The 26,227-nt window shown below is 42.2% G+C and overlaps 1 protein-coding gene across 1 annotated transcript; it reads right to left on the bottom strand.

Moving 5' to 3' along the window:
- Positions 1-16,418: 16,418 nt before the first annotated feature.
- Positions 16,419-17,299, bottom strand: LOC123146881 (uncharacterized). Its single transcript, XM_044566150.1, has 2 exons — positions 17,025-17,299; positions 16,419-16,567 (listed from the first exon to the last, which is right to left on the bottom strand). The coding sequence occupies exons 1-2, from the start codon at positions 17,287-17,289 to the stop codon at positions 16,527-16,529; spliced, it is 306 nt and encodes a 101-aa protein (XP_044422085.1). The 5' UTR covers positions 17,290-17,299; the 3' UTR covers positions 16,419-16,526.
- Positions 17,300-26,227: the final 8,928 nt, after the last annotated feature.

Below are 26,227 nucleotides of genomic sequence, written 5' to 3'. Positions count from 1 at the left end.
ACGACCGGGTGCTAAGCTAATGGAATGGGTCATATCAATTAGATCATTCTTCTAATGATGTGATCCCATTAATAAAATAACAACTGTTTTGTTCATGGTTAGGAAACATAACCATCTTCAATTAACGAGCTAGTCAAGTAGAGGCATACTAGTATCACCCTATTTGTCTATGTATTCACACATGTATTATGTTTCCAGTTAATACAATTCTAGCATGATATAAGGAAATAAATAATAACTTTATTATTGCCTCTAGGGCATATTTCCTTCAGTCTCCCACTTGCACTAGAGTCAATAATCTAGTTCACATCGCCATGTGATTCAACACTAATAGTTCACATCACCATGTGATTAACACCCATAATTCACATTTGTCATGTGACCTATACCCAAAGGGTTTACTAGAGTCAGTAATCTAGTTCACATCGTTTATGTGATTAACACCCAAAGAGTACTAAGGTGTGATCATGTTTTGCTTGTGAGATAATTTTAGTCAACGGGTCTGTCACATACAGATCCGTAAGTATTTTGCAAATTCTATGTCTACAATGCTCTGCACGAAGCTACTCTAGCTAATGGCTCCCACTTTCAATATGTATCTAGATCGAGACTTAGAGTCATCCAGATCTGTGTCAAAAACTTGTATCGACGTAACTTTTTACGACGAACCTTTTTGTCACCTCCATAATTGAGAAATATTTCCTTATTCCACTAAGGATAATTTTGACCGCTGTCCAGTGATCTACTCTTAGATCACTATTGTACCCCCTTGCTTAACACAGTGTAGGGTATACAATAGATCTGGTACACAGCCTGGCATACTTTATAGAACCTATGGCTGAGGCATAGGGAATGACTTTCATTATCTTTCTATCTTCTGCCGTGGTCGGGCTTTGAGTCTTAGTCAATTTCACACCTTCTAACACATTCAAGAACTCTTTCTTTGACTGTTCCAATTTTTGAACTACTTCAAAATATTGTCAAGGTATGTACTCATTAAAAAAAACTTATCAAGCGTCTTGATCTATCTCTATAGATCTTGATGCTTAATATGTAAGCAGCTTCACTGAGGTCTTTCTTTGAAAAACTTCTTTCAAAACACTCCTTTACGCTTTGCAAAATAATTCTACATTATTTCCGATCAACAATATGTCATTCACATATACTTATCAGAAATGTTGTAGTGCTCCCACTCACTTTCTTATATATACAGGCTTCACCACAAGTCTGTATAAAACTATATGCTTTGATCATCTCATCAAAGCGCATATTCCAACTCTGAGATGCTTACACCAGTCCATAGATGGATCGCTGGAGTTTGCACATTTTTTTAGCACCTTTAGGATTGACAAAACCTTCTGGTTGTATCATATACAAATCTTCTTTAATAAATCCATTAAGGAATGCAGTTTTGTTTATCCATTTGCCGGATTTCATAAAATGCGGCAATTGCTAACATGATTCGGACAGACTTAAGCATAGATACGAGTGAGAAACTCTCATCGTAGTCAACACCTTGAACTTGTCGAAAACCTTTTTGCGACAATTCTAGCTTTGTAGATAGTAACACTACTATCAGCGTCTGTCTTCCTCTTGAAGATCCATTTATTTTCTATGGCTTGCCGATCATCGGGAAAATCCATCAAAGTCCATACTTTGTTCTCATACATGGATCATATCTCAGATTTCATGGCTTCAAACCATTTCGCGGAATCTGGGCTCATCATCGCTTCCTCATAGTTCGCAAGTTTGTCATGGTCTAGTAACATGACTTCCAGAACAGGATTACCGTACCACTCTGGTGCGGATCTTACTCTGGTTTACCTACGAGATTCGGTAGTAACTTGATATGAAGTTACATGATCATCATCATTAGCTTCCTCACTAATTGGTGTAGTAGTCACAAGAACAGATTTCTGTGATGAACTACTTTCCAATAAGGGAGCAGGTACAGTTACCTCATCAAGTTCTACTTTCCTCCCACTCACTTCTTTCGAGAGAAACTCCTTCTCTGGAAAGGATCCATTCTCAGCAACGAATATCTTGCCTTCGGATCTGTGATAGAAGGTGTACCCAACATTTTCTTTTGGGTATCCTATGAAGACGCACTTCTCCGATTTGGGTTTGAGCTTATCAGGATGAAACTTTTTCATATAAGCATCGCAACCCCAAACTTTAAGAAACGACAACTTTGGTTTCTTGCCAAACCACAGTTCATACGGTGTCGTCTCAACGGATTTAGATGGTGCCCTTTTTAACGTGAATGCAGCTGTCTCTAATGCATAACCCCAAAACTTTAGAGGTAAATCGGTAAGAAACATCATAGATTGCACTATATCCAATAAAGTACTGTTATGACATTCGAACACATCATTATGCTGTGGTGTTCCAGGTGGCGTGAGTAGTGGAACTATTTCACATTGTTTTAATTGAAGACCAAACTCGTAACTCAAATATTTGTCTCCGTGATCAGATCGTAGAAACCTTATTTTCTTGTCACAATGATTTTCCACTTCACCCTGAAATTATTTGAACTTTTCAAATGTTTCAGACTTATGTTTCATCAAGTAGATATACTCGTATCTGCTCAAATCAACTGTGAAGGTCAGAAAATAACGATACCCGCCGCGAGCCTTAACTAGTATGTATTATTTCCAATCAAGTTTGTTGCTCGCTCCATTGTTTCGGAGAATGGAGTCTTAGTCATCTTGCCCATGAGGCATGGTTCGCAAGTACCAAGTGATTCATAATCAAGTGGTTCCAAAAGTCCATCAGTATGGAGTTTCTTCATGCGGTTTACACCGATATGACCTAAACGGCAGTGCCACAAATAAGTTGCACTATCATTATTAACTTTGCATCTTTTGGTTTCAATATTATGAATATGTGTAACACTACGATCGAGATCCAACGAACTATTTTCATTGGGTGTGTAACCATATAAGGTTTTATTCATGTAAACAGAACAACAATTTATTCTTTTACTTAAATGAATAACCGTATTACAATAAACATGATCAAATCATATTCATGCTCAATGCAAACACCAAATAACACTTATTTAGGTTCAACACTAATCCCGAAATTATAGGGAGTGTGCGATGATGATCATATCAATCTTGGAACCACTTCCAACACACATCGTCACTTCACCCTTAACTAGTCTTTGTTTATTCTGCAACTCCCGTTTCAAGTTACTAATCTTAGCAACTGAACTAGTATCAAATACTGAGGGGTTGCTATAAACACTAGTAAAGTATACATCAATAACATGTATATCAAATATACTTATGTTTACCTTGCCATCCTTCTTATCCGCCAAATACTTGGGGCAGTTCCACTTCCAGTGACCAGTCCCTTTGCAGTAGAAGCACTTAGTCTCAGGCTTAGGATCAGACTTGGGCTTCTTCACTTGAGCAGCAACTTGCTTGCTGTTCTTCTTGAAGTTCCCCTTCTTCCCTCTGCCCTTTTCTTGAAACTAGTGGTCTTGTCTACCATCAACACTTGATGTTTTTCTCGATTTCTACCTTCGTCAATTTCAGCATTACAAAGAGCTTGGGAATCATTTCCGTTATCCCTTGCATATCATAGTTCATCACGAAGTTCTACTAACTTGGTGATGGTGACTAGAGAATTCTGTTAATCACTATTTTATCTGGAAGATTAACTCCCACTTGATTCAAGCAATTGTAGTACCCAGACAATCTGAGCACATGCTCACTAGTTGAGCGATTCTCCTCCATCTTTTAGCTATAGAACTTGTTGGAAACTTCATATCTCTCAACTCGGGTATTTGCTTGAAATATTAACTTCAACTCCTGGAACATCTCATATGTTCCATGACGTTCAAAACGTCTTTGAAGTCCAAATTCTAAGCCGTTAAGCATGGTGCACTAAACTATCAAGTAGTCATCATATTGAGCTAGCCAAATGTTCATAACATATGCATCTGCTCCTACAATAGGTCTGTCACCTAGCGGTGCATCAAGGACATAATTCTTCTGTGCAACAATGAGGATAAACCTCAGATCATGGATCCAATCCGCATCATTGCTACTAACATTTTTCAACACAATTTTCTCTAGGAACATATCAAAATAAACACAGGGAAGCAACAACGCGAGCTATTGATCTACAACATAATTTGCAAAATACTACCAGGACTAAGTTCATGATAAATTTAAATTCAATTAATCATATTACTTAAGAACTCCCACTTAGATAGACATCCCTCTAATCCTCTAAGTGATCACGTGATCCAAATCAACTAAACCATGTCCGATCATCACGTCAGATGGAGCAGTTTCATTGGTGAACATCACTATGTTGATCATATCTACTATATGATTCACGCTCGACCTTTCGGTCTACGTGTTCCGATGCCATATCTGTATATGCTTGGCTCGTCAAGTATAACCTGAGTATTCCGCGTGTGCAACTGTTTTGCACCCGTTGTATTTGAACGTAGAGCCTATCACACCTGATCATCACGTGGTGTCTCAGCACGAAGAACTTTCGCAACTGTGCATACTCAGGGAGAACACTTCTTGATAATTAGTGAGAGATCATCTTAAAATGCTACCGTCAATCAAAGCAAGTTAAGATGCATAAAAGATAAACATCACATGCAATCAATATAAGTGATATGATATGGCCATCATCATCTTGTGCTTGTGATCACCATCTTCGAAGCACCGTCGTGATCACCATCGTCACCGGCGTGACACCTTGATCACCATCGTAGCATCGTTATCGTCTTGCCAATCTTATGCTTCCACGACTATCGCTACCGTTTAGTGATAAAGTAAAGCATTACAGCGCAATTGCATTGCATACAATAAAGCGACAACCATATGGCTCCTGCCAGTTGCCGATAACTTTGTTACAAAACATGATCATCTCATACAATAAAATTTAGCATCATCTCTTGACCATATCACATCACAACATGCCCTGCAAAAACAAGTTAGACGTCCTCTACTTTGTTGTTGCAAGTTTTACGTGGCTGCTACGGGCTTAAGCAAGAACCAATCTTACCTACGCATCAAAACCACAACGATAGTTTGTCAAGTTGGTGCTGTTTTAACCTTCGCAAGGACCGGGCGTAGCCACACTCGGTTCAACTAAAGTTGGAGAAACTGTCACCCGCTAGCCACCTTTGTGCAAAGCACGTTGGGAGAACCGGTCTCGCGTAAGCGTACGCGTAATGTCGGTCCGGGCCGCTTCGTCCAACAATACCGCCAAACCAAAGTATGACATGCTGGTAAGCTGTATGACTTATATCGCCCACAACTCACTTGTGTTTTACTCATGCATAAACATCAACACATAAGACCTAGGCTCTGATGCCACTGTTGGGGAACGTAGTAATATCAAAAAAATTCCTACGCACACGCAAGATCATGGTGATGCATAGCAATGAGAGGGGAGAGTGTGATCTACGTACCCTTGTAGACCGACAGTGGAAGCGTTAGCACAACGCGGTTGATGTAGTCGTACGTCTTCACGGCCCGGCCGATCAAGCATCGAAACTACGGCACCTCCGAGTTTTAGCACACGTTCAGCTCGATGACGATCCCCGGACTCCGATCCAGCAAAGTGGGAAGAGTTCTGTCAGCACGATGGTGTGGTGACGATCTTGATGTACCACCGTCGCAGGGCTTCGCCTAAGTCCCGCTACAATATTATCAAGGATTATGGTGGAAGGGGGCACCGCACATGGCTAAGAATATGATCACGTGGATCAACTTGTGTGTTTAGGGGTGCCCCCTGCCCCCGTATATAAAGGATCAAGGGGAGGAGGCCGGCCGGCCCCTATGGCGCGCCAAGGAGGAGTCCTCCTCCTAGTAGGAGTAGGACTCCTACTAGGAGGGGGAAAGAAGTGGGGAGGGAGAAGGATAGGGGGACGCCGCCCCCCTCTCCTAGTCCAATTCGGACCAGGGGGGAGGAGGCGCGCGGCCCACCTTGGCTGCCCCTCTCTCTCTCTCTCCACTAAGGCCCATATGGCCCATTACTTCTCCCGGGGGGGTTCCGGTAACCCTCCGGCTCTCCGGTTTTCTCCGAAATCACCTGGAACACTTCCAGTGTCCGAATATAGCCGTCCAATATATCAATCTTTATGTCTCGACTATTTCGAAACTCCTCGTCATGTCCGTGATCACATCCGGGACCCCGAACTAACTTCGGTACATCAAAACTCATAAACTCATAATATAATTGTCATCAAAACCTTAAGAGTGCGGACCCTACGGGTTCGAGAACAATGTAGACATGACCGAGACACGTCTCCGATCAATAACCAATAGCGGAACCTGGATGCTCATATTGGCTCCCACATATTCTACGAAGATCTTTATCGGTCAGACCGCATAACAACATATGTTGTTCCCTTTGTCATCGGTATGTTACTTGCACGAGATTCGATCGTCGGTATCTCAATACCTAGTTCAATCTCGTTACCGGCAAGTCTCTTTACTCGTTTCGTAATACATCATCTCACAACTAACTCATTAGTTGTAATGCTTGCAAGGCTTATGTGATGTGCATTACCAAGAGGGCCCAGAGATACCTCTCCGACAATTGGAGTGACAAATCCTAATCTCGAAATACGCCAACCCAACATGTACCTTTGGAGACACCTGTAGAGCTCCTTTATAATCACCCAGTTACGTTGTGACGTTTGGTAGCACACAAAGTGTTCCTCCGGAAAATGGGAGTTGCATAACCTCATAGTCATAGGAACATGTATAAGTCATGAAGAAAGCAATAGCAACATACTAAACGATCGGGTGCTAACCTAATGGAATGGGTCATGTCAATCACATCAGTCTTCTAATGATGTGATCCCGTTAATCAAATAACAACTCTTTTGTTCGTGGTTAGGAAACATAACCATCTTCAATTAACGAGCTAGTCAAGTAGAGGCATACTAGTGACACTCTGTTTGTCTATGTATTCACACATGTATTATGTTTTCGGTTAATACAATTCTAGCATGAATAATAAACATTTATCATGATATAAGGAAATAAATAATAACTTTATTATTGCCTCTAGGGCATATTTCCTTCACTTATGTATAGCTTGGTAGTACCCTCTTCTTCTCCAACGTCTTGGTGGTGATGATGCTAAACAAGATGCCCTGATCGACGAGGACATGGCACATCCTGACCTAGTTGATCATGGGATCAACCAAAAGGGGGTATCGCCCCAGGTGCTTGAGCCCTCGTGAAAAGTCAGCAGTGCTGAAACACATGGGGACATCTACCCATAGGGTCATGATGGCCCTTTCTTAGGCAAGTAGGACATCCTTCTTGCTCACTTTAAGATCCCTCCTAGTCTAGTGGTTGGTGTATATCCTCCCCACTTATGACACACCGAGCAATTATTGTATGTGGTGCATGCCTTCCCTCGAGGCTTCATATTGCATTGCCCGATCATCCCTTTGAGCAGAGGTGTTAGTGTAAATCCATTTGAGGGTAGGGGTGAGCCAACTCCATTCCTTTGGAAGGCATCAATGGTGCTGATGAAGATGAGGGTATTGATGCTTCCAGCACCATTCCATATATCCGATTTGATATCATGAAGGTCCCAATAGTCGGCGCCAACTGCCGACGGTGTATTGCAAAGTACCAGAACAACAGTACAATAACCGTATGTGGATTTGTGTGATGATAGGAGAGAACCTCAAGTAACCACATAGACATGGAGAGACAATTGTACCTAGGTTTGGGATCCCATGATGTGAGTAATGCTACTTGTGATAGGCGTTGGAATTTCCCCGAAGAGGAAGGGTGATGTAGTATAGTAGAAGACATTATTTCCCGAGATAAGAACCAAGGTTTATCAAACCAGTAGGAGACTCACGCAAAAAAACATCGACAGTCCCTACACACACAACAAATACTTTCAGCCAACATGGGCAAGAGAGTTTACAATCCCTTTGTACTCGTTAATTGCATGGATTAATTCTGGTAGTGATAGATAGATAAATTGAAAAAGAGAATAAATGGCGGCAACTAATTTTAGGGTTTAGTAAATATGAAGTGAATGGACCCTGGGACCAAAAAGTTCACTAGAGGCATCTCCCTCATGAGCATAACAACCCTGGGTAGACAAATAATTGTTGGGCAATTCATAGAATAGTGCATAGTTATGATGATATTCATGGCATGATCAATATATAGGCATTACGTCTGAGAGAAGGAGACCGACATCCATCTGCATCTACTACTATTACTCCACCCCTTGACCAATATCCAACATGAATCTTAAGGTATTAAGTTCATAACAAACAGAGTGATGCTTGGAGCATGATGACATAATATAGACAAAGTAAGACCAAATAATATGTTTGAACCCTATCGTTTTACCCTTATTAGCAACAATACAAATACGTGCCTTGCAACTCCTCCTATCATAGAGTAAGGACATTGCAAAATTGAACCTACTAGCAAGCACCTCTCCCATTAAAGATAAATCAATCTAATTGGCAAAAGAATATAGATAGATCAAAGAGAAATACAAGGCTATAAAATCACACATAATAAATCTCAGGAAAGACTCAATTACTTTCAATGAATAATCTAGTCATAAACCCGCAATTCATTGGATCCCAACAAACACACCGCAAATATTACTTCGAATGGGTCGCCGAAGAGATCATTGTATTGAAGATGAGAGAGAGAGATAGACCTAGCTACTGCTATGGACCTGTAGGTCCTATGCGAACTACTCACACATCATCATGGATGCAGCAAGGGTTGATGAGGATGGCCTCCGTAATCGATTCACCCTTTGGCAGAGTATCGTCGGAGGCCTTCAGATGGGATTTTAAAATTGTTTCAGATATCACTCTGGGGGTTTCTTGATTTTAGGGAATTTATTGGGCTGGAATTAGGTCAGGGAGACCTCCGAGGGACCCACAAGCTCAGGTGGTGCTGGGAGCGCATGTGTGAGCTTGTGGTCCACTCGTAGGTCTTCTGCACCCCTGAAGCTTCTAGGGTCTCTTCTGGTCCAGAAAAAATCACCATAAAGTTTCATCGTGTTTGGACTTTGTTTGGTATGGTTAATTTGTGAAACAAAGAAATAGGCAAAAACAGGAATTGGAACTAGGCACCGACTTAATAGTTTGTTCCAAAACTGATATAAAATGGCATATAAAGTATACAAGACTGATAATATAATAGCATGAAACAATCAAAAATTAGATAATTTGGAGACGTATCAAGTAACAACCCTAGTCCTTCTTGTTTGGAATTGTACATATCAGCGAGTATAATGTGGGGGTCCAACAACTTGTGCACTAAGTCACTAGAAATTTTGGTGGCCGATTCGACGAGTTGTGTCCAAGATTGGATCTAATCTAGGTCTAAACTAGGCTTTCGACTCCATCCTCTTGGATGTAAAAGTAGAAGTTGTCCCTCCTAGTCTTGGCACTCTGGTGTTTATACCCATCCTTGGGTCGGTTCGAACGCCTTCCTCCCTTGTGTATACTAGTCGGATACGGCTTCACCTTCATTCAGCTTGCCACACCTTGGTTTCTCCTTTATTGATGGTCTTCAAAGGTAGTTCTTTTGGTCATATATATATTTGGGCCAGGACTCCTGGAGGAACTGGATCATGAGTTCAGTTGACTTGCTTGGGCCGTGAGTGCTGTGAGGAAGGGCCCAAATTGGCATATCACCAACAACCGTGAAACTTATCACGCACATGACGGAATGTCAGACCCAACCACCCATTGGGGAGTCAACACAAAAATCATGTTGGATTCTGCCTTACAACCATAGGACCATGTCCCATAGTTAGTATTTCTCAAAAAAATTAATTGACACCACCGCATACCAAGCACTATAAAAAGCCTCGCCCCTTACCCCTCGATGCTTCCTCAAACCTAGCCTCTCCCCTCAAGCCTCATCACAAAATTTCCCTTCTCTATGTAATATGTCCATCTCGTGCCTATCCATGACATCACCTCCACTGCTATCAAAGTTGTAGTGAAGTCACTTCTTCATCGAATTTTTAGTGGATCCGCTCTCTTAGTGAATTATGTTAGTGCAAAGTAGGTCAACCTACAACCATGGTTGCGAGCACAGGGTGGACGACCACATGGCAGATAGTCGCGGAGATCTGATTAATGAGTTCATGGAGGATCAACTTGGTGATGATTATGTATTTGAGTCTAAGATGGTTAATCCCATGGCGCATCAGATCAATGATGAACATATTATGGAGTTAAAGGACAGTGCCTCTAGTCTCTTTAACAACCACAAACTCGGTGAGTTCTCTCCTATTTCTTTCATCTTTGTGTTCATACAATCTTTATTGTGATGGCCTTTCATAGAGGTGTTGAAGAGTAAATTGGATCATGATGAATAAGTGAAATAGGTCTGTCATAGAGGGTCTTCTAGAGCACTAAAAACATACCAAATCTAATTCATGCATTTTATGGGTTTCCATCCATTGTTTTCAATCTTTTAAAACTTGGAATGTCGATGTTGACGATACAACCAATTGCACCGGCGATCCATTGGGTGAGATCATGTCATGCCTTCCTTCATCCATTTCTAGTCATGAAATCTCTGGATCACTCTTTGCTCCCTAGATAAAATGTGATAAGGAGTTGACCCCTTGGTGAATTCCATTGAGATCCTGGTTCTATCCCTAGCATCGACCTTGTGGCGACCGAAGGGGGGGACCATGTATCTCTTCATGCAAGTATAGGGAGGAATCATTAGGTTTTGTGTTGTAGCATGAAAGCAATTAGGGTGTCTAATAATTTTGTCTCGGTTCTTCTGCATCATAGATGTTGAAGATCTGGTTGCCTCCTCGGCTCATCGTCTACTCCGGGCAACGAGATTTTTTTTTCCATTTGTTAATGGATTTTTTTTGCCTCTAAGAGTGTAGCAAGTGAGAAAAATCAATCATGGATTTGGATAGGGGTGGTGGTTTAAACAAGATGTATCTAGTAATCTTCCACTATATCATCCACGAGATGCAGTGGGTCCTGATCCAGGTTAATATTGGTTGTTTCCTCCCAACAAGTGTGTCATAGTGACATGTGCATCATTTATTGTGGTGTGCCTATTCTTGGTCTCTCAAAGCCTCATTGGTGGTGGTACTTCCCTAATTTTGGCAATGGTGAAGGCTTCGCTTCTCTTCTAGTGAGCACCTCAATGAAGACCAACATTGGTGGTAGTAGTAGGATTTGGTGTCTGAAAGGACCCTAGCCCCCTAACTGTATTTTTCCTTGGAGTTTTTCCTGCAAAATTTCTGCTACACTTGTCTTCTCCTAGCCTGTTTTGCAATTTTTAGTGTCGTCTTACCAATACCGTGTATTTTAGTCAACGAAGATGCAATTACTATGAAAACATCTGATCATTTGTAACCCAAACCATCTCATCTCTAATATTGGCGTGAGTGCACACTTTACCAAACCCCTCCAACATACCCATACCCATTGTATATCCAAAGATGATTCATTTGAAAAGCTCGGTAGACTCAAAACATGGATACCTTAAAATCCAAAGATGGCACAACCATTGAATGAAAATCTGAAGATGGGATCGTAAGAAATGAAAACCCAAAGACAATATGACATTCACCCGCAAAAAAGACAATATGAAATTAAATGAAAATCCAAAGATGAGATAATAGTAGATAAAAATCAAACATGGCATAATATTAATGAAATTCCAAAGATGGTAGAACATTAAATTTAAATTTATAAATGGCATATCATAAAATGAATTCCAAATATGGCATAACAAGAAATGAAATCCATAGATAGCACAACATTGAATGAAATTCCATAGATGGCATAACATTAAGTGAAAAACCAAAATATGGCATATCAATAAATAAAATCCAAATATGGCACAACAATAATTTAGAATAGCAAACAATTTAATATTTTTCCAAAGATGGCCCGACAATAATTAAAATTCAAATAAATCATAATATTAAATGCAAATCCAAAGATCGCACAACATGAAATGAAATTTATAAATGGCATATCATTAAATGAATTCCAAAGATGGCATAACATTAAATAAAATTTATAAATGGCATATTATTAAATGAAAATTTATAGATGGCATATCATTAGATGAATTCCAAAATGGCATAACATTACATGAAATTCCTTAATGTAATAACATCAAATGAAAGGTCCAAAGATGAAATATGAATAAATAAAAATCCGAATATGACACAACAAAAAGTGAAAATAGAAAGAAAAATAATCAAAAGATGGTGTGACAATAACTAAAATCCAAACATGAAAAAAATGAAAATAAAATGATTATAAATATAAAAAATGGCACACATTAAATGGGGGAAAAATTAGGCAAAAAAAGCACATCATCTAAACACATCCACGATGAACACTCAAGAAAATTCGAAAAATTTCTAAGGATACACCTAGTTGATACATATGTAGGCATCCGGAAAATAAAGTACCACGTAATAGATCGAAAACAAAATATCTTTTAAGAAATAATGCACTAGGCCCCCTGGACTACATGATAATCATAAACTCTAATGTCAAAACCACAAAAGTGACGAAAGATTATCGTGAGTAGTTCATGTGAATTCTATGTCTTTGTAGGGTCCTCCTTGAAAACTCATCCCTCCCCCCCCCCCCCCCCTGCCCTATATAAGCAATGGGATTATGCATATTCTTTTGTCCTCCGAATCCTCTTGTGGCTCTTCTTTTGTTGTAGACTTCAATTTAAAAAAAATCTTTGAAGTCAATCTTCTTGCGTAGGTTTGTTCAATTTTTGAGTAGTTCATGGAAATACATGCGGAATCTAGAGCCTATTTGTTGTCTTAATCGCTAGTATTTGTCATGTTTTAGGGATGGAGTAGTTTGCCGGTCACTTGGAGGAGAGCTTTCTATTTGTTTGCGTGTGTGTTATTTGTTGGTGTTGTTCTTCTGAGGCGAAATGAAAGGAGCCATGTCGTCTGGAGCGGGTGAGACCAAGTATGGCGTAGGCATGAGCAAGAGTCCACTCCAGCCTCAGCCAGAACCCATCGTTGCCGCCCGCCTGCCCGTTGCCCACCAAGGTGGAGCTTCCTACTACTCTGCACCACGCCCGTCCGGGCCCGTGGCCGGCACTGAGCACGCGCACACCATGGGTGTGAGCTCTAAGCCAACCAAGAGGAACCGTGGCCGCCCGCGAAAGAACATCCCGGATGGCACCATGCCGCCAACTATCTTCCCGCCGCCATATCCTACTGGTGCCGCTGCTCCCCCGACACCTGCTCTACCCTCGAGCTCCACGTTGGGATTGCGCCTGTGCGTTGGGAGCCCCCATGCGCCACCAGCACTGCCATCACCACTACCACCACCACCACCACCTGTAGAGCATGGAACACATCCAGTTAAGCAGACGAGGGTATGGCCGCCGAGCTCCATGGCCAGCAAGAAGCAGCGACAGATGGGAGTAGCAGGTATATAGTGTTCTTGCTTGCACTTAGTGCTCATGCCATCATCGTAAGTAGAGTAGCAAAAGGTGCATAGATGGATATGGTGGTATTTTAGTCCTAATACTCGTATATACAAATGACCACCGCAGGCTGGCCAGAGTCTGACAAGCATGGAATTATCCATGTCGACTATTCAGTAAGGGTTACCACATGCTTGTCATAAAAATAGAGCTTTTTTGTGGATGTATTAAAAATATTAAAATATCCTATAGGTGTTATTTCATTGCAATCATTCATATTGTGTTTTTATTCCCTCGAGAAGTATAACCGGAGCTTTGAAATTATATTTGTAGGATGTTACATGTTAGTTTAGTTCAGAGACCAATGTTATATTCAGTTTGCCAACATTAAGTACATTTCGCGTTTCTAAAATGAAATGGATTTTTTTGTAGGGCCTGCTGCGACTGGATTAATTCCTAAGGTTATCACAGTCCAAGGTGGAGAGGTAATTTCTCCCACCCTGATGATGCTCCAAGAGACATAGCAGTGCTCTAACAACAATTTATCATAGTATCTAGATACTAGCTATTAAAATATCTAATTGAAATGGTTCCTTTAAAAAAGATGCTAATAATGGATCCATGGTTTCAGGATGTAACAACAAAAATCCTCTCCTATTGTGGGAATGGGTTGGCAGTTCATATCTTCTCTGCCCATGGTGCAGTGCGCAATGTGACACTGCAGCACGCAAATTCTCCTCATGAAAGGGTCGTTTATGAGGTTCGCTCCATTGTTTTAGCTTGGAAACTGTACATTAGAAATCCCTTTTTGCTGGTGTGCTTTAGAAATATACTTAAGGTCCAGCCAAACTAGAGAACAATAAGGAAAACTGAAATGTGGGCAGTAGTTAGTTTTTTTTCATAATTATTTTCTTTACCAGCATATTGCAATCAAAACACACCGTTTTGTAGTTCTGGTTTTCTGTAAAGGAAATGTTATTGTTTGACCTCTAGATTTATTTCAAAATCTGAACAATATCTAATTATATGCACTCAATATGCAGGGTTGTTTTCGCATCCTCTCTTTGTCTGGCTTGTATGTGCCATCCAAAACTAATGAACTGAGCACTCGAAAGGGTGGATTGGGCATTTCGTTTTCTAGTCCCGATGGCCGCGTCTTCGGCGGTGGGTCAGCAGGACCTCTGATTGCAGCTTCACCTGTTCAGGTTACCATCTTTCACTGGGAGTAACATGTTTCTAAAAGACAAAGAACTTTATATCATAGTATGTTAATAGCTCTCACTGCATCTTGCTCTGTTTTTTGAAGTAAAGGCTATATGTGCTTCCTATATTTGGAAAACTGTGATACCAATGTTCTGCCATATAATTTACATTCTATACATATTAATAGTCCTATGTAAAATCATTATGTGTTTCTTTTTATATGTAGCTTATTTGGAAAATGACATAGCTTTACGAAATACCCATCTACTGCTAGGGAGAACCTTGTGCTTTGTCTTAATACTTTGATTTTTTGTTCGCAGGTGGTCATTGGAACGTTTCTATCCGACTAGAAAAAGGAGGACAAATAGGCTCCAAGAGGTGGTCCGAATGGATCATCAAGTGATCCAGGATGCCCACCAAACTAGAGTGTCATTCAAAGATTCAACACCAGATTCTTGTTTCCAAATAAGAGCCAGCTTATATTCCTAGCTTTTCGCTCCTAGCTTCAAATTGATACTCTTTTCTAGTATTTCCAAATGCTTAGTTTTCGCTCCTTGTTCGCTCCAAATGCTTAGCATTCCGCTCTTAGCTCGCTCCCAATGCTTAGCTTTCTGCTCCAGGCCGTTTTACTTTTCGGTCTTAGCTTGTCCAAGTGTTAGGTTTTCAATACTAGATCCAAATGCTCAGCTTTTATCCTATCTCCAGCTTACTTGCTCTGATGATTTTGTAACTGGATGATGCTTTGTGATAATATAGTTATGAAATTTCAAGGTCATATTGCACACATCTGATCAGTCAAAACGTAAAAATGCCATTCTCAAGGGTAACCAGTATCCCAAAACTATGGTACCCTTTATTTGGAACAAAGGAATTTTGCAACAATTGCCAGAACTCTAAATTCCTACTTAGTTAATTCCTTTTCTTCCAAACGATGCGCAGCTATCATACCGCTTGTATGCCTTATGCCTTGTTTGATACATCCAGTTTGCATGTAGAATTAGTTTCCCATTTAAGGAAATCAATATGTATCTCACACAACTGATTGAGCAGAGCAATATCTGCTCTATGTATATAGCTGTCGACCAATCTGTATCTCACACAACTGGTTGAGCAGAGCAATAACTACTACTGTAAACGACAGTGACAAGTTGGCAAGGACGATGACAGTGATGTCCTATCGAATTGGTTTCAAACAAGGTCGATGGATCGGTCGATACTCAACACACCCTGAAAATAAATCGAAATATGAGGGATAGAGAGAGAGATAAACGAAATGTCTGAAGTTGTCATGCACACGGAAAAGAACAATGTAATACTTTGGTATTCTTACAGCATTGTGGGCTACAACCTGAATTTTATTCAAAAAAATTACCATAGGTGGAATCAAATATACCACACGCGCATGAAAAAACAAAAATGCAGCAAGCTGTGTCCAGGCGCATTAACCTCACCATGCTCAGAACTCTGGTCTCGGTAAAAACAAAAACTAATTTTCTGCTGATGGAATGAAACTTTCAGCAGAATAACGAAACTCAAGTGCTCAACTCACTGCAAGAACCGCCACATCTGTCTGTCATATAAGAGAAAATGCAGCTAGCAACATTGAAGTAGTGGCCATTATCAACACATTACAGACTAATGTCACTGCATCATTGTTAAAACAGTTTTGGAATTTTAGAACCGTGATGCCAACTCAAATAGGTTTCTTACTGTCAGGAGAACAAACCAAGTTTAGCTTAGCTAGCAGAAACACAACAACTACTGGGTTTTCCTGAACCAGTATGTCAACGGAAGGAACTGAGTTCTAATGTCATCGTGTCCGGGGCGGCGACACTTTTGAAGGCGACTTCTAGGGGTCCCGGCTCTGGTATCTCTCTACTCTGCATTGACATCCGCGTACCGCAGCGCCGCGTGGGCTGAATTAGCAGAAAATAGTTAAGCAATTAGGCATCGTGTGTCATAGGTACTGCAACAAGTCTAAATGAGATGATCAAAAAAGAAAGCATATGTGCAAAACCTCAAAACAATGTAATGTGTTACAGTAGGCTGAAAAACAGAAATCATTATCCTCTCTGTGAATCTGAGCTAGGCAGTCCGGTTTTGGAGTTCAGAAGTTTTCCACTAGCGGCATATATATGATATTAAATTGAACAACTGAATCATTTGAATCTAAGCACCGTGTGGCATCAAAACTAATAGTTTCCATATCATAGTTCAGTGTGGATTTTAGACTTATGAAATGACTTTCACCCCAACAAACTAGCCTCAGACAACCTTCTAGCATAATGTGGTGCCTGTTGAACATCTACTGATTTAATTCAGCAACTTTTACTATGTGTATAATAGGAAGTTGAGGTATGGAGGGGCTCTCACGAGGCGTCCCGGCGACGACGACGACGATGTGGAAGCTCTGGCGGTTGCTGGGCAGGTCGACGACGAGTGGGAAAAGCCGGCCATCACGTGTGGGGAGGCACATGACAAGGTCGGCGACGCCCAAGACTTGGACAGCGTTCAGCAGCCTGGCCAGCTCCTCCCTCAGGCGGAAGACGGATCTCCCCCTGAACATGTGCCAGCCGCCGGTGATGGGGTCCCCGTGGATGTCCCGCCACATGTATACGATCTCCCGCGACAGCAACATGGTGGCGGTGGGGAGGGTAAGCTGCAGTTCGAGTCCCAAGTCCCAACATTGTCAGGAGATCAAATGCGAATTTGAGACGCGGAAGCCAAAGAAAGCGCAAATTTGGCAAGAACAGAGCCAAGAATTGCTCCCAGGCGAATGAAATTAAAACGATTTGCGATCTCCGCGGTCATATTCCGATGCACGTTAACGACATCCAATCCAAGAACCCAGCTCGCGGAAATTCGACCGGGAAGAATCGAGAAGCGGGCATGGCGGACTCACCCTAGTCGAACGTGGAAGGGGAGGCATGGTCTCCCTGGCGGGGATGGGCTCCACGAGTCCACGACCCAGTGCATCATCGTGCTCATGTCGTAGATGCCGTTGATGTAGCCGACGCTGGCGCCGTTGTTCCAGGGGAGGTACTTCCCGTTGGCGCGGAGGCTGCCGCCGTTGAAGTGTTGGAGCAGGACGTCGTCCTCGAATTCCGTCCGGACGGCCAGCCAAAATACTGCTTCCGCCTCAGGATGGTTGTAGCTGCGCTGCTCGACGCGGTGCCCACGGTGGCCTAGCGGTGCCGGCGCGCCCGTGGCGGCGAGGTACCGGCCGTAGGCGGCGCTGTGGAGGAGCAGGAACGGCACCCGCGCGTGGGGGGGCTGGTACAAGTGCACTGCCCAAGCCGCGTTCATCGACGCCCGGCGGTGGTGGAGGGAGACGCCTTGTCCGTCTTCGTCGGCGTGCAGGTACGTGCCGAGCTCGCGGCTCCGCAGCCGCACGTGGTGGCCGTGGTGGAACTGCTCCATGGGTCGCTTGAGATGGACCGCTGCAGAGCAGAGGAGGTGGGCTCTGCGCGGTGGAGACGGAGAGTGGGTTCTTGGTTTCTTGGCGCTCCGGCGACGGGGGGAAGAGGAGCAGCGAAAGCTGTTGGTTGCGACGGTTACGTTCGGGCGCCAAGGCTGAATATTTCAAGGTGCCTGACGGCGTCGCTGGGCTCAGCTTTCGGCACTAGGTGGGCTTGTGGGCCGTTAGCTAGGAAATGTAATATCTGTTTCTCGGTTAAGCTAAAAAGGCCCAATGTCTCAAGAAAAAGCTAAAAAGGCCCGTTTCTCTAAAATAAAAAGCTAAAAAAAGCACAGCCGCCGTCGAGGTTCATCGTTTGGGAGCTAACCAGGGGTGACAGCGCAAGGCTGTAGCGGACACAGACCCAAGCAAGTGGTGCGCTAGGTTCTAGGAGGTGAAGCCTACGGTGGCGCACAACTAATTGGTGCATTAGTGATTGTGAGCAAGGTTTTGGTTACCGAATGGGGCATTTTTACCGAGCGGGGCAGGTAAACGTGGTTACCACGGTTACCGCAAAACTGTGAGCAAATTTTGAACGAATGTCAAACGAATTTTATAATTCATTTTTGAATTTAAATTCTTTCAAAATAGATATAGATAGCACTTGAACTTATATTTGTCTTAAAAAGGCTACTAGCTTAGTGGAACTTTGTCTACGCGTGCGTTGTGAGGTGCTGCCATACTTTACTGTACATTGAGCATATTCAACAAATTCAAAAATATTGTTTTTTTTGCTCGAAATGACCATTACTGAGGGGAGCCAAAATATGTGGTAACCATGGTAAATCTTGAAATTTCAAGCGGTAACCAAAACCCTGGTTGTGAGACATGGTGGACAGCAGTGCATAACTGTGCCGAAAAAAAACACTTGCAAGCAGTCATATTTTGCAGTGTTTGGGGTTCTGCGAGATTGGGTTGCAAGAGGATACCAAGCACTATAGGCGAGCAAATGATCAATTTGTAGTGTTTAGGGGCGGCATTTCGTTCAAAGAAGTACAATATTGGTCTTGCTTGAAAGATACGGTTGCGTGGAGTTTGAAAACTCAAATCATTCATAAATTAGACCTTGCATTCTAATAAATTTATAAGCATTTCGAATTCCGAAGAAAATTTTTAAATGCCAGAATGATTGACGTAGGAAATAGAATATGGTGGGAGACAAAGAATCTAGCAAATAACTTCTCTTGCACCTGTCAAATTGTCTCTCCCGTATCATAACAAACAGAGTGATGCTTGGAGCATGATGACATAATATAGAAAAGCTAAGACCAAATAATATGTTCGAACACTGTCGTTTTACCCTTATTAGCAACAATAGAAATATGTGCCTTGCAACTCCTCCTATCATGGAGTAAGGACATCGCAAGATTGAACCTACTACCAAGCGCCTCCCACACTAAAGATAAATAAATCTAATTGCCAAAGAATATAGATAGATCGGAGAGAAGGCAATAAAATCACACATACTAAATCTGAGAAAAGACTCAATTACTTTCAGTGAATAATTTGATCATAAACCCACAATTCATCAGATCCCAACAAACACACCGCAAAGATTACATCGAATGGATCTCTGAAGGTATCATTGTATTGAAGATCAGAGAGAGAGAGAGAGAGAGAGAGAGAGAGAGAGAGAGAGAGACCTAGCTACTGCTATGGACCTGTAGGTCCCGTGGGAACTACTCACACATCATCATGGAGGCAGCTAGGTTGATGAAGATGGCCTCTGTGATCGATTCCCCCTTTGGCAGAGTACCGTCGGAGGCCTCCAGATGGGATCGTGGAAGAACAGAGGCTTGCGGTGGCAATAAAATTGTTTCGGGTCTCGCTCTTGGGGTTTCTTGATTTTAGGAAATTTATAGCGCTGGAATTAGGTCAGGGAGACCTTCGAGGGGCCCACAAGCTCGGGTGGCACTGGGGGCGTGCGTGTGAGCTTGTGGTCCACTTGTAGGTCTCCTGCACTCTCGAAGCTTCTAGGGTCTCTTCTGGTCCAGAAAAATGTTGGGAAACGTAGCATGCAATTTCAAAAAAAAATCCTACACTCACGCAAGATCTATCTAGGAGATGCATAGCAACAAGGGGGAGAGTGTGTCTACGTACCCTCATAGACCGTAAGCGGAAGCGTTTGACAACGCGGTTGATGCAATCGAACTTCTTCTAACTCCGACCGATCAAGCACCAAACGTACGGCACCTCCGAGTTCTGCACACGTTCAGCTCGGTGACGTCCCTTGCCTTCTTGATCCAGCAAGGTGTCGAGGTAGTAGATGAGTTCCGTCAGCACGATAGCGTGGTGACAGTGATGGTGAAATGATTCTCACAGCGCTTCACCTAAGCACCGCAAAACTATGACCGCGGGTGTAAACTGTGGAGGGGACGCCGCACACGGCTAACAATTGATGTTGTGTGTTCTAGGCGCCCCTCTCCCCACATATATATAGATTGGAGGGGAGGAGAGGTAGCCAGGGGCGCCCAAGTAGGCCGAATCCTACTTGTGGTCCTCCCCAATTCAGGCTCCCCCCTTCCTTAATTGCCAGAGGGGGAAAAGGGAAGAGGAAGGAGAGAAGGAAAAGGGGGCGAATGCCCTCTTTCCCTTCTCCCACTCGACCTCCTTCCATGGCGGGGGGGGGGGCGCCACCCCTTGTGGGCTGGTGTGCTCCCCTCATATGGCCCATATCTTTGTTGGGGAACGCAGCATCTCAAAAAAATTCCTACGATCATGCAAATCTATCTAGGAGATGCATAGCAATGAGAAGGGAGAATGTGTCTACGTACCCCCATAGACCGAAAGCAGAAGCGTTTAGTAACGCGGTCGATGTAGTTGAACGTCTTCGCGATCCAACCGATTAAGTAACGAACGCACGACACCTCCACGATCTGCACACGTTCAGCTCGATGATGTCCCTCGTACTCTTGATCCAGCTGAGGCCGAGGGTGAGTTGCGTCAGCACGACGACGTGTTGACGGTGATGATGAAGTTACTGACACAAGGCTTCGCCTAAGCACTATGACAATATGACCGAGGTGGAAAACTATGGAGGAGGGCACCGCACACGGCTAAAGATCAACTTGTGTGTATTTGGCATTGTTGAGGAAATCGTTAATTGGTAACTGCTCGGTTTGCTGACGAGTAGGGGATTAATAAGCTAATCGGCAAGTTAATCGACCATTTAACCAATTAATTGGACGATTTATCAGTTTATCGGCTACTCGGTGACCCTATGAGTAAGGATTAATCGGTAAGCTAACTGCTTAATCGGATGAATTCTTGAACAGGGGTATTTGGGATGCCTCCCTCCCTCGTATATAATGGATGCGAGGAGGAGGAGGACCGGCCACAAGGGGCGCGCCCAAGGGGGGGGGATTCCTAGCTACTCCTAGTAGGAGTAGCTTTCCCCCTTTCACTACTAGGAAAAAGGCTAATTAGTAGCGCACCTGTTTTGGCCATTAATGACGCACTATAGGTGCGCCACTATTATCACGCCATTAGTAACAAATAGTAATGGCGCACCTCTGGTGCGCCATTAGTATCCCAGATAGTAATGGCGCACCATAGGTGCGCCATTACTATGCCTACCCGGTGCGCCATTACTACTATCTGACTTAGTAATGGCGCACCACATAGAAGTGCGCCATTACTAACAATTTTTTTTCATTTTTTTCATTTTTTCCTTAATCTCAGGTCAGTATGCTTAATCTCAAGTCAAATCACACTCCGTGGTCAAACTTCCCGAAAGGTCACCCATCCTCACACTACTCCAGGTCGAGCACACCTAACTTCACAGTTCTATCCAACCCAGCACCAGCTCACTTCACAGGCACTTGTTCTTATATCTATCATATCAATCCTATTAAACCGTGTTGATGTCTAGGACTTTGTTCATGTTCATGAGTGTGATGAAATTTTGAAAAAATATTTCAAACTTCCCGGTCATATTACGTATCGTATTTTGAAAAAAAAATCCCCAAAAAAAATCAAAACCAATTTTTTTCTGTTACTAGTGGCGCACCTAGCAAATGGTGCGCCACTAGTAAGTTTGAAACTTTTTCCATTTCCCCCCCTCTAGATCTTAAAAGCCCTGTATCTTTCGTTCTGTTAGGTTTTTGGGGATTATGAAATCTTGAACGAAGTTTTTAATCCGAGTTCGTATGCAAAAGTTATGCCCATTTTACTAAATTCGAGAGAGATTTTGCAAATAAAGTCGAAATTCGTATTTGTAAATTTTCCCAACAATTAGACCAAATATCACATGGGAAACATATTTTCTTTTATTTTTTTTGACATTTTCATTTTTTTAACTGAAAAGACGGTCCAGGGGGGTGCAAAGAAAGTTAGTAATGGCGCACCAGGGGATAGTGCGCCATTACTAGTTGACATAGTAATGGCGCACCTACACAAAGTGCACCATTACTAAGTTAGTAATGGCGCACTTTGTGTAGGTGCACCATTACTAAGTTTGACATAGTAATGGCGCACCTATGCAAAGTGCGTCATTACTAAGTTTGACCAAGATTTGACCAAGTTATACACATAGTAATGGCGCACTTTGGTGAAGGTGCGCCATTAATATGTCAACTACTAATGGCACACTATCCCCTGGTGTGCCACTGCTAAAAATTTTATTATTTTTTTTTTCCTAAACTAGTAATGGCGCACCACACATCAGGTGCGCCATTAGTAATATGTCAATAATGGTGCACCTGTATATCTGGTGCGCCACTGCTATATAGCAGTGGCGCACCACATACATGATGCGCCATTAATGTCCATATTAGCTATATACATTTTCCTAGTAGTGTTTCCTAGCTAGTCCATGTAGGAGAAGAAGGAAGGAGAGGACAGGAAGAAGGAAAGAGGGGGGCGTCGCCCCCTCCCTAGTCCAATTCGGACCAGCCCATTGGGGGATGCACGGCCTCCCCTTGTGGCCCTTCTCTCCTTTCCACTAAGGTCCGTGAAGGCCCAATACTTCCCCCGGTGAATTCCTGTAACTCTCCGGTACTCCGAAAAATACCCGAACCACTCAGAGCCTTTCCGATGTCCGAATATAGTCTTCCAATATATCGATCTTTACGTCTCGACTATATCGAGACTCCTCGTCATGTCCGTGATCTCATTCGGGACTCTGAACAAACTTCGGCCATCAAATCACATAACTCATAATACAAATCGGCATCGAACGTTAAGCGTGCGGACCCTACGGGTTCGAGAACTATGTAGACATGACCGAGACATATCTCCGGTCAATAATCGATAGCGGAACCTGGATGCTCATATTGGCTGCTACATATTCTACGAAGATCTTTATCGGTCAAACCGCACAACAACATACGTTGTTCCCTTTGTCATCGGTATGTTACTTACCCGAGATTTGATCGTCAGTATCATCATACATAGTTCAATCTCGTTACTGGCAAGTCTCTTTACTCGTTCCGTAATGCATCATTCCGTAAATAACTCATTAGTCACATTGCTTGCAAGGCTTATAGTGATGTGCATTACCGAGAGGGCCCAGAGATACCTCTCTGTCATTCGGAGTGACAAATCCTAATCTCGATCTATGCCAACTCAACAAACACCATCGGAGACACCTGCAGATCATCTTTATAATCACTCAGTTACGTTGTGACATTTGATAGCACACTAAGTGTTCCTCCGGTATTCAGGAGTTGCATAATCTCATAATCATAGGAACATGTATAAGTCATGAAGAAAGCAATAACAATGAACTAAACAATCATAGTGCTAAGCTAACAGATGGTTCTTGTCCATCACATCATTATCTAATGATGTGATCATGTTCATCAAATGACAACACATGTCTATGGCTAGGAAACTTAACCATCTTTGATTAACGAGCTAGTCAAGTAGAGTCATACTAGGGACACTTTGTTTGTCTATGTATTCACACATGTACTAAGTTTCTGATTAATACAATTCTAGCATGAATAATAAACATTTATCATGATATAAGGAAATATAAATAACAACTTTATTATTGCCTCTAGGGTATATTTCCTTTAGTCTCCCACTTGCACTAGAGTCAATAATCTAGTTCACATCATCATGTGATTTCACACCAATAGTTCACATCTTTATGTGATTATTTCACATCTTCATGTGACTAATACCCAAAGGGTTTACTAGAGTCAATAATCTAGTCCACATCGCTATGTGATTAACACCCAAAGAGTGATCAAGTTTTGCTTGTGAGAGAAGTTTACTCTATAGGTCTGCCACATTCAGAGCCGTATGTATTTTGCAAAATTTTCTATGTCTACAATGCTCTGCATGGAGCTACTCTAGCTAATCGCTCCCACTTTTAATACGTATCCAGATTGAGATTTAGAGTCATCCGGATCAGTGTAAAAGATTGCATTGACGTAACCCTTTACGGCGAACTTTTTGTCACTTCACTAACCGAGAAACATGTCCTTATTCCACTAAGGATAATTTTGACCATTGTCCAGTGATCCACTCCTGGATCACTATTGTACCCTCTTTCCAAACTCATGGTGAGGTACACAATAGGTCTGGTACACAGCATAGCATAATATAGAACCTATGACTGAGGCATAGGGAATGACTTTTCATTCTCTTTCTATTTTCTGCCGTGGTTGGGTTTTGACTCTTTACTCAACTTCACACCTTGCAACACAGGCAAGAACTCCTTCTTTGACTATTCCATTTTGAACTACTTCAAAAACTTGTTAAGGTATGTACTCATTGAAAAAAAATTATCAAGCATCTTGTTCTATCTCTATAGATCTTGATGCTCAATATGTAAGCAGCTTCACTGAGGTCTTCCTTTGGAAAACTCCTTTCAAACACTCCTTTATGCTTTCCAGAAAATTCTACATTATTTCCGATCAACAATATGTCATTCACATATACTTATCAGAAATGTTGTAGTGCTCCCACTCACTTTCTTATAAATACAAGCTTCACCACAAGTCTGTATAAAACTATATGCTTTGATCAACTCATCAAAGCGTATATTCCAACTCCGAGATGTTTGCACCAGTCCATAGATGGATCGCTGGAGCTTGCACACTTTTTTAGCACCTTTAGGATTGACAAAACTTTCTTGTTGTATCATATACAACTCTTCTTTAAGAAATCCATTAAGGAATGCAGTTTTGACATCCATTTGCCAGATTTCATAAAATGTGGCAATTGCTAACATAATTCGGACAGACTTAAGCATCGCTATGAGTGAGAAAATCTCATCATAGTCAACACCTTGAACTTGTCGAAAACTTTTTTTCAACAATTTGAGCTTTGTAGATAGTAACACTATTATCAGCGCCCATCTTCCTCTGAAAGATCCATTTATTCTCAATGGCTTGCCGATCAACGGGCAAGTCCACCAAAGTTGACACTTTGTTCTCATACATGGATTCTATCTCAGATTTCATGGCCTCAAGCCATTTTGTGGAATCTGGGTTCATCATCGCTTCCTCATAGTTCATAGGTTCGTCATGGTCAAGTAACATGACCTCCAGAACAGGATTACCATACCACTCTGGTGAGGATCTTACTCTGTTTGACCTATGAGGTTTGGTAGTAACTTGATTAGAAGTTTTCATGGTCATCATCATTAGCTTCCTCACTAATTGGTGTAGGAATCACTGGAACTGATCTCTATGATGAACTGCTTTCCAATAAGGGAGAAGGTACAATTACCTCATCAAGTTCTACTTTCCTCCCACTCACTTCTTTCGAGAAAAACTCCTTCTCTAGAAAGGATCCACTCTTAGCAACAAAGACCTTGCCTTCGGATCTGTGATAGAAGGTGTACCCAACAGTCTCTTTTTGGTATCCTATGAAGACGCACTTCTCCGATTTGGGTTTGAGCTTATCAGGCTGAAACTTTTTCACATAAGCATCGCAACCTCAAACTTTAAGAAACAACAGCTTTGGTTTCTTGCCAAACCATAGTTCATACGGTGTCATCTCAACGGATTTAGATGGTGCCCTATTTAATGTGAATGCAGCTGTCTCTAATGCATAACCCCAAAACGATAGTGGTAAATCGGTAAGAGACATCATAGATCGCACCATATCCAATAAAGTACGTTTACAAAGTTCAAACACACCATTATGCTGTGGTGTTCTAGGT

Source organism: Triticum aestivum, chromosome 7A (assembly GCF_018294505.1).
Source record: "Triticum aestivum cultivar Chinese Spring chromosome 7A, IWGSC CS RefSeq v2.1, whole genome shotgun sequence".
NCBI lineage: Eukaryota > Viridiplantae > Streptophyta > Magnoliopsida > Poales > Poaceae > Triticum > Triticum aestivum.
Note: the sequence above shows the minus strand (reverse complement) of the source record. Positions and strands in the feature narration are given on the sequence as shown.

What these genes read in the sequence shown, in the direction of transcription:
- LOC123146881 (XM_044566150.1), bottom strand. Translation starts at nt 17,289, where the DNA reads ATGTTGCTGTCGCGGGAGATCGTATACATGTGGCGGGACATCCACGGG. An exon ending in CGTCGTCGCCGGGACGCCTC is followed by an intron (nt 16,568 to 17,024) that starts GTGAGAGCCCCT and finishes CTGCTAATTCAG; the next exon opens with CCCACGCGGCGCTGCGGTAC.